The sequence below is a fragment of the Girardinichthys multiradiatus genome, chromosome X (genome assembly GCF_021462225.1).
Source record: "Girardinichthys multiradiatus isolate DD_20200921_A chromosome X, DD_fGirMul_XY1, whole genome shotgun sequence".
Lineage (NCBI taxonomy): Eukaryota > Metazoa > Chordata > Actinopteri > Cyprinodontiformes > Goodeidae > Girardinichthys > Girardinichthys multiradiatus.
Genome location: NC_061817.1, coordinates 266336 through 276197, shown reverse-complemented (window position 1 = coordinate 276197; position 9862 = coordinate 266336). Strand labels below are relative to the sequence as shown.

General features: G+C 39.4%; 1 protein-coding gene across 3 annotated transcripts in view; it reads right to left on the bottom strand.

Moving 5' to 3' along the window:
* Positions 1-226: 226 nt before the first annotated feature.
* Positions 227-9862, bottom strand: part of LOC124862530 (peroxisome assembly protein 12-like) — a 30106-nt gene continuing 20470 nt past the window's right edge. The window contains exons 2-4 of one of the 3 annotated variants that reach the window (XM_047356505.1): positions 9584-9708; positions 8949-9484; positions 227-878 (exon numbers count right to left, since the gene is read on the bottom strand). In XM_047356505.1, coding sequence (XP_047212461.1) covers positions 479-878; positions 8949-9484; positions 9584-9706 — 1059 coding nt within the window. In that variant the 5' untranslated portion in view covers positions 9707-9708 and the 3' untranslated portion in view covers positions 227-478. Of the gene's footprint in view, positions 879-8948; positions 9712-9862 lie in introns of all 3 variants that reach the window. The other 2 variants (XM_047356504.1, XM_047356503.1) reach the window with 2 other exon arrangements.

Below are 9862 nucleotides of genomic sequence, written 5' to 3'. Positions count from 1 at the left end.
AATGTAAAATGTATATTTCCTGTAGTATGTGCGTGTTCAATAAAAGAACGGTGCAGGGGAGAGAAAAACAGAAGTGTTCCTGACTACACAGAGACAGCACCTCTCTTCCCCGGCCGGGTGAATCAGCTTCAACCTCTTGTCCGTGTTTTGTTTTCTTAGACATTTAAGTTTAGTTTTTCTCGTGCAGAATTGAGATGCTTTGACCAAATAAACGAACACGCAGGAGTTTAGAAGGACAACTCCAACATAATCTTTATTGATTTAATGTGTATTTATAAAGACAAAGTGGAAAACACTAGCATCTGAATTAGATCATAATTTCTCAACATTGATATTAAAATTTTCTGCATAGAAAAGAAGAAATTTTTTACGCTTCCCAAAAATCCTTTAAAAGAGCAGTTGATACAAGCCTGCATAGGAATGTAGCTAACAGTAAGGCCATATTTTCCCAAAAGACAGGGTAAACATCTTCAGAGCACTAACTCTCCGGCTCATAGATCTTGATGAGGTGTTGTAGTTCTGTGGGGAATCCAGTGAGGGGACAGCAGTGGTTGGCTTTAACGTAAGCATAAATGCAGCGGTAACAGAAGACAAAGCCGGACGTGGACAGCACCGTGGAGTTATTTTGTAGTTTGAAGCACAATGGACAGTTCTTGTCGGCCGCTACCTGTACGTCCTCGTGGCAGTCCACTTGCAGATGGAGCGGGGGTGGAGGCACAGGCAGAGAGGTGATGGTTTTCACTATGCTCTGGTTTTCCGAGGAATACAACCACTCCAGGAACTGCAGAAAGAAGACACCCAGGGAGAGGGAGGTGGAGAGGAAGACTGCAACACTCCGTGTGGTTTGTGACATCATCCACCACGCTCTCTGCACCAGTCTGCAAACACAGAAACATCATGTAGCCTCTTTGACCGAAGCTAATGTGCAGATCTGGGTCTAGAACAGTGTTATATATATCAGAAAATCTAGAAGTAAGATCTTCCTTTATTACAACCAATTTAGAGGAGTGTTAAAGAAAATCCTGAAGGTTTGTGTGCTCAAGTAAAAGAAGACATTAAGTACATTTGGAAGAACAAAAATGATGTTCACAGGTATTTTTACCAAGTCTCAAGTCTTTGAGGGCAAGTCCATTTCAAATTTCAAAACTTTCACACAGAGTAAGAGTCATATCTCTAACTGAAACATTTTCTCATCAAATCCACATCATGTAGTGGATCTCTAACCATGCATCACTGTATGATTCCAAACCTGTACTGTTTGTCTTTAGGCCTAAATTACCACATGAACATTTAATATTAATCTTCCAGTCTTTTAATCTAATGAACACATCTTTTAATCTTTTTTTCCATTTAAATCACCATCTAAAAAATTGCTAAAGGCTGCTTTATAGTATTTTGACAATGGATCAAATGTAACATTAAAGCCTATTCACAATTTTGAATTTCTGAATAAATCAAATGCAAAGCGCTTTCATCTGTTTAAATTGACTTAGTTAACAGCTGTTTATCACTGTCTTTACTATATATTGCACCTAATATGGTTTGGAGGATTTTCTTCTCATTCTGAGCTGGAGAATGTTTAATAATATTGGGGAAAATGTTGGGGATTTTCTAAATCCACACTTAAAACCTTTGTTCTCAATTCTAAATAGTGAATATTTAAATTTAAGGTATAAATTACAACATTATGAACGACACTAATGCCCTGATCCTCAAGGATCCCAGATGGGGGGCGCTAAATTGCTTGCGCCAAAAAAAAAAAAAAACAAATTAACGTGCAATAAGTGGGCGTGTTGCGTGCGATTTTCAAAGATTGAGCGTGCAATGGATTTTACACACTCCGATTAGCACCTTGTTTGTAGATCAGGTTTGCGTGTGATTTTGTACTTTTTGAAGATCAGGCCCCAAGTGTGGAAAGTAAATACATGAGTATTAAACTGCTGAATGAAAGGAACTGATTTTATTTTTAGATTTTAAGTTTCAAATTTGATGTGTCCTTGTAATGTCACAGCTATCTTAGCAGCAAGAGAATGTCGGAGGCAAATTAAGTTTACAGTGAGGAAAATAAGTATTTGAACACCCTGGGACTTTGCAAGTTCTCCCACTGAGAAATCATGGAGGGCTCTGAAATGTTCATCTTAGGTGCATGTCCACTATGAGACATAATCTAAAAAATAAAATACAAATCCGAAAATCACAATGTATGATTTTTTAATAATTTATTTGTGTGTTACTGCTGCAAATAAGTATATGAAGACTTGTGAAAATCAATGTTAATATTTGGTACAGTAGCCTTTGTTTGCAATTACAGAGGTCAAACGGTTCCTGTAGTTCTTCACCAGGTTTGCACAAACTGCAGCAGGGATTTTGGCCCACTCCTCCACACAGATCTTCTCTAGATCAGCCAGGTTTCTGGGCTGTCACTGAGAAACAAGGACTTTGAGCTCCCTTCAAAGATTTTCTCTAGGGTTTAGGTCTGGAGACTGGCTAGGCCACTCCACAACCTCGCTATGCCACTCCTTGGCTATCCTGGCTGTGTCTTTCAGTTCATTGTCATGTTGGAAGATCCAGCCACGATCCATCTTCAACGCTCTAACTGAGGGAAGGAGGTTGTTCCCTAAAATCTTGCAATACATGGCCCCGGTCATCCTCTCCTAAATACAGTGCAGTCGCCCTGTCCCATTTGCAGAAAAACACCCCCAAAGCATGATGCTTCCACCCCCATGCTTCACAGTAGGGATGGTGTTTTTGGGATGGTACTCATCATTCTTCGTCCTCCAAACACGGCGAGCAAAATTAAGACCAAAAAGTTCTATTTTGGTCTCATCTGACCACAGAACTTTCTCCCATGACTCCTCTGGATCATCCAAATGGTCATGGGCAAACTTAAGACGGGCCTGGACGTGTGCTGATTTAAGCAGAGGAAACTTTAAACTATGACATCTTAGTGTATTACCCACAGTAACCTTGGAAACAATGGTGCCAGCTCTGTTCATTGACCAGCTCCTCCTGTGTAATTCTGGGCTGATTCCTCACCTTTCTTAGGATCATTGCTACACCACGAGGTGAGATCTTGCATGGAGCCCCAGTCCGAGGGCGATTGACAGTCATGTTTAGCTTCTTCCATTTTCTAATAATTACTCCAAGAATTGATCTTTTTTCTCCAAGCTGCTTGGTAATTGCTCCGTAGCCCTTTCCAGCCTTGTGGAAGTCTACAATTTTGTCTCTGGTGTCTTTGGACAACTCTTTGGTCTTAGCCATGTTAGTAGTTAGAGTCTTACGGATTGTGTGGGGTGGACAGGTGTCTTTATGCAGCTAACGACCTCAAACAGATGCTTCTAATTTAGAATAATAAGTGGAGTGGAGCTAGACTTTTTACAGGCGGATAACAGGTTTTTGAGGGCCAGACTTTTTGCTGATTGGCAGGTGTTCAAATACTTATTTGCAGCAATAACACATAAATAAATCATTAAAAAATCATACATTGTGACTTGTGGATTTTTTTTTAAATTATGTCTCTCACAGTGGACCTGCACCTAAGACAAAAATTTCAGAGCCCTCCATGATTTCTCACTGGGAGAACTTGCAAAGTCTCAGGGTGTTCAAATACTAATTTTACTCACTGTATTTTGTAAAGATAATCCAGAGTCATTTACAGCCTTCATTCCAAAAGACATTTATGTGGTCATCCTTATTAAGCTACAGCTAACATGAACAGATTGCTATGAGTCAAATCCTGCAATCTTCCAGTCAAATCCTGGCTAATAATCAAGCAAATCCTTGCACAGTAAAACGTGCACCAGCTGCAGTCTGTAGCTCATGTGCTTTGTTAGGAATATATGGACCAATCAGATCTCTGATGTATGATGGAGCTAGATCATTAAGGGCTTTATATGTGAGGAGGAGAATTTTAAATTCTATTCTGGATTTAACAGGGAGCCAATGAAGGGAAGCTAAAATAGGAGAAATATGATCTCTCTTTTTAATTTTCATCAGAACTCTTGCTGCAGCATTTTGAATCAGCTGGAGGCTTTTAACTGCATTTTGTGGACATCCTGATAGTAAAGAATTACAATAGTCCAGCCTTGAAGTAACAAATGCATGGACTAGTTTTTCAGCGTCACTCCTGGACAGGATATTTCTAATTTTGGCAATGTTCCGGAGATGAAAGAAGGAAATCCTAGAAACCTGTTTAATATGGGATTTAAATGACATGTCCTGGTCAAAAATAACACCAAGTTTTTTTACTTTATTATCGGAGGTCAATTTAATGCCATCCAGGTTAAGTGATTGACTAAGCAGTTTCTTTTCCAAAGACTCCGGTCCAAAGACGACAACTTAGGTCCTGTCAAAATTTAGAAACAGAAAATTTAAAGTCATCCAAGTTTTTATATCTTCAAGACATGCTTGTAGTCTATCTAACTGGTTGGGTTCATCAGGATTTATGGATAAGTAAAGCTGAGTATCATCAGCGTAACAGTGAAAATTTGTTATATGCTGCCTGATAATTTGACCTATTGGAAGCATATATATAGTAAAGAGAATTGGCCAAAGTACTGAACCCTGTGGTACTCCACAATTAACCCTGGAGTTTAAAGATGATTTATCATTTACATGAACAAACTGGAATCTGTCAGACAGATAAGATTTAAACCAGCCTAGCGCTGTTCCCCTGATCCCTACAGCATATTCCAGCCTTTCTAAGAGAATATTATGGTCGACTGGATCAAATGCAGCACTGAGATCTAACAGAACCAGAACAGACACAAGTCCATTGTCTGAGGCCATAAGAATATCATTAGTGACTTTCAGCAGAGCTGTTTCAGTGCTATGATGAGCTCTGAAACCTGACTGAAACTCTTCAAACAGGTCATTGCTGTATAAATGTTCACACGTTTGATTAACAACTATTTTCTCAAGAATTTTAGAGAAGAATGGAAGATTGGATATAGGTCTGTAATTTATTAAATCATCTCGATCAAGCGAAGGTTTCTTAAGTAAAGGTTTAATTACAGCTAACTTAAAAGCCTGTGGTTCTGATCCATTTACTAAAGATAGATTAATCATATCTAAAATGGGGCTGGTAATCAGAGGGAACACTTCCTTAAATAATTTGGTTGGGATTGGGTCTAACATATAAGTTGAAGGTTTAGATGAAGCTAATATTTCTGATAACTCAGGAAACTCCACAGGATCAGAACAGTCCAAACACAAATCAGGTTCTACAGTTATTTCCAATGTTGTCTCACTTGCTGAGGATGAAGTGATCATCTTCGGGACTATGTTAAAGATTTAATTTTTAATAGAATCAATTTTATTTAAGAAGAATCCCATAAAGTCATGACTGCTAAGAGCTAAGGGAATGGATGGCTCAACAGAGCTATGACTCTGTGTAAGTTTAGCAACTGTACTAAAGAGAAACCTAGGATTATTCTTGTTATCTTCTATTAATGATGAGAAATAAGCTGTTCTGGCTTGGAGAAGTGTCTTTTTATACAACAGTAGGCTATTTTTCCAGATTAAGTAGGAATCCTCTAGGTGTGTAGAGCGCCATTTTCTCTCCAATTTTTTAACATTGTGCTTTAAAGTATGCAGCTCTGAATTAAACCAAGGAGCCTGCCTCCTATGAATAATTACCTACTTTTTCAAGGGGGCTGCATTGTCTAATGCATCACGCAATGATGAAGTAACACTATGAACAAGAGAATCAATTTGTGAAGGGGCAGAAACAGAATTATTGCCCTCCACTGTATTTTTCAGTGATAATGAGGAACTTAAAAGTGGAACAGATTCTTTAAAGGTTGTTACAGCATTGTCTGATAATGGTCTACTATAATGACATTTTCTTTCAGGTGTGGAGTACTCGGTTAAATTAAACTTAAAGGTTATTAAGAAATGGTCAGACAGGACAGGGTTATGAGAAAATATTGTTATGTCTTTACACTCAATGCCATATATCAGCACAAGGTCCAGAGAATGAAGACAAAGGTGGGTGGGTTTGTTAATGTTTTGAGCAAAGCCAAGTGAGTCTAAGATAGCATTAAACGCTATATTTAGGCTATCACTTTCAGTGTCAGCATGAATGTTAAAATCCCCCACTATAATAACTTTATCTGTATTTAACACTAAATCAGATAAAAGGTCTGAAAACTGATCTAAAAATTGAGAGTAAGGGCCTGGTGGACGGTACAAAACAACAAACAGAAGTGGTTTTAGTGCTTTGCAATTTGGATGAGGAAAACTAAGGATTAAATATTCAAGAGTTGTAGCTATTGATTGGTCTGGAACTAATCAATAAATCGGACTGAAAGATGGTTGCTACTCCTCCTCCTCGCCCAGTATTTCGAGGAATGTGAAAATTAAAATAATTAGTAGGAGTTGACTCATTTATAGTAACATAATCCTCTTGCTGCAGCCAGGTTTCTGTTAGGCAAAATAAATCAATCTGATTGTCACAAATAAGGTCACTAACTAGCAAAGTCTTTGAAGAGAGAGATCTTATGTTCAGTAAGCCACATTTAATTGTTTTATTTTTCTTTTTAGTCTGAGTTGTGTTTATTTTCATGAGATTTTCCTGATTTCCTCCTTTTAGATTATTTTTTAACCTATTCAATTTTGGCCATGGGCGAGACACTGTCTTATTAGGGTAACGGGTGGGTAGCAGTACCGAAGCTGCAGAGAGGAGTGTTAAACTACGACCCTGCTTCCTGGTCTGAACCTGGGTTGTCAGAGTTTTGGAGAACTAATAAATTCGGCCAGATTCCTAGAAAGAAGAGCTGCTCCATCCAAAGTGGGATGGATGCCGACCCTCCGGATCAGACCAGGTTTTCCCCAAAATGTTCGCCAATTATCAATGTAGCCCACGTTGTTTTCTGGACACCACCTAGACAGCCAGCGGTTGAATGACAGCATGCGGCTAAACATGTCGTCACTGGTCAGATCGGGGAGGGGACCAGAGAAAATTACGGAGTCCGACATTGTTTTGGCAAACTTACACACAGAAGCAACACTAACTTTGGTGACCTCCGATTGGCATAACCGGGTGTCATTACCGTGAGCGTGAATAACAATCTTACTGTATTTACGCTTATCCTTAGCCAGCAGTTTCAGGTAGGATTGGATGTTGCCCGTTCTGGCCCCTGGCAAACATTTGACTATGGTCGCTGGTGCCTCTAGTGCCACGTTTCTGACTGTGGAGCTGCCAATTACCAGAGTTGGCTTCTCAGCGGGTGTGTCGCTGAGTGGGGTAATTTGTTGGAAACACAGATGGGTTGGTGGTGACCTGTGGGTCGGGATCTAGGACTATGCTTTCTACGTCACCCAGCCGACCTGAGGCCCCGGCTGCGCGGGATCTGCTGGAGGACTGCTACGGGGATCTTAGTGCTAGCAGGCTATCTGCAGCACACATGCTCTGTTTGTGTTGTGTGTTTGTGTGTTTCTAAGTTAAGTCAAACTTTACTTGAAGGGTGATTTTAAACACAGAAGATTGCTCATAACGCGCCGTCCACGCTTATGCATTTTAAGCCTTATATTAACTGAGGTATTTTAAAGTTATGTGTTTGTTTCTGGTGCTAAGCTATCCGCTTCTTTGTTAGCTCAACTGCTAACCGGTAAGAACACGTGCTTGCTGCTAAAGAGTATTTAACAGAAAGGTTGTTAGTTTTCAAGCTAGTGAATAATAGTCCCTGAACATCATTTACTAGAGTTGATAACTAAGTAAACACCATTAAGCCCCATTTCTCCAGAAAGATTTGGCTCTTTTCCAAAATACTCCCTTAATAATATTTCTTCAAATGTTATTTGAATAAATGAAGGCAGCTAATTAGACACCGTTGCAGCTAATTAGACACCGTTGAGAATTAGGCATCCAGAAGGTTGGTTTTATTCAGCAGATCATTCTTTAAAATATTATTTCATTAAAATGATATTTTATCTGATCTTGCACTGTGAATGGTTGTCTAAAGGTGTACTGATTATTGTCTAAGTTGGTTCCAAGACTAACTTAACTTCATTTCCAGATTCTTCAAGATAATCCTTGGTTCTCAAACATAATCATTGCATGGTAATGTTGCATCACTCTTTTTGGTCATGATTTCTAATCATCTTTAATCAACTTGTTTATATTGTACATAGTCCATTAATCCTCCCTATTCTTTAATTCTGCTTGGTAGTTTAGTCGGATTGTTTTAGCAAAGTAAAGAGTTTGTTGATTGAAATATGTTTGACTTTGAGTCGACTTATTTTTCTTAATAAATTCTTGTATTTTAAGAAATTGTGTGAATTCATTCCATATATGTGCAGAGTTTATGCTGTTCAATAATGTCAGAGCTCGTCTCACACCTTTCTATTCTGTCCTAATACCATCACCTTACTGGGCTGGTATTCACAGGACAATCCTCAACAGACCCAAATATTATATGATAAAATATTAAAATATTAATTATTAAATAATATTCTCAGATTAATAATCACAACATAAGCAAGCAAGGGACGCTAAGTAGAGCCACTGGTGAATAAACAAATGGATGGATGGACGGATGGATGGGACAAACCGAGAGCTGGGCAAATAGAAAAATTGATTGACAAATGGACAGATGAACGAACATGACTGTTGTGGTTTATAGATGAAGAGATGAAAAATGAATAGAAAGATGCAGGAATCGATAGACAGACAGATGTATAGAGGGATACACTGATGGACAGACGGATAGACTGATAGATTGATGGATTAATACAACCTTTATAGAATAATATATAGAAACAGAAATCTTTCCCATACTTCTCCAAACATGAAAAATACTTGTCTAATGATATCTTTCAACACTTTTCAAAACTGTTCAGAAACTTTATCATTGTATTCGTACATTGTTATCAGTTTGTATTGTTCACTGTGTGAAAAATCCACTCCTGCAACACATAACCCTGAAAATCCAAAATGGATCACGTACCTCCCATCTGCCAGTTTCTGAGTGTTGCTGATATTCCGTTCCATATCTCTGAGGTCTTGAGTGTTGAGCCGTGCCAGTCTGACATTGGCCAACCACAGTAGGGGACTGTGGGTCCTGCTGACTCCGAAAACAAAAAGCAGCTGCTGGCAGAAGTTCCAGGCCTGCCAGGCCGAGCTGACATAAGGGTACGCTGCCACTGCTGCTCGGAAAAACCTCTGGTTTCTGGTTTGTGCCAGTCTGATAGAGAAGTCTTCCTCCTCCCTTTGCTGAGCCAGCATCACCTTCAGCTTGGCCCGCAGGTATGGCACAAGGAACAGGAGTAGCAGCGACCGCAAGCGGGAACTCCTGCACAAGCCCAGGTGAGCAGTAAGGCCCTGCCTGTCTGAGACTCTCTTTAGTCCATAGAAGTTTTCAGAGAAGGAGGCACTGCAGTTGGACAGGAAATGGTTCTGCAGGAGGACATCCAGCAGCATATAGAGCTCATCAAAGCGTTTCCACAGAAACCCAAAGCAGGATGGGTTGGATTCAGCCAGAACCTGAAAGAGTTGATGCAGCAGGATAATAAAAAAATGATGGGACATAAAATCATAAAGCTCTGGTACTAACTGACAGTGTGTGTTCATATTTAGCCTCACCTTGACCGCATGTCTCAATGCAGGCCTGACCGCTTCCATCAGAGACTCCTGTGCCAGTACTTCAAAGATGGATGGCTGCTCATTAACAGCCGTCGAGGTTAGATGGGCTCCGGCCTCTGCCATGCCTGCTGCACAACAACCAACATGTTTGAGACCAAATTTTCTTGAAAGATAATCAGATAATAAGAATTAATACACTCTTAAGTAAAATTTTCAAAGTAACAACAACAAATTATTTTCCTAACCAATAAAAAACTTCCACCTTTTGTATGTGGCTCT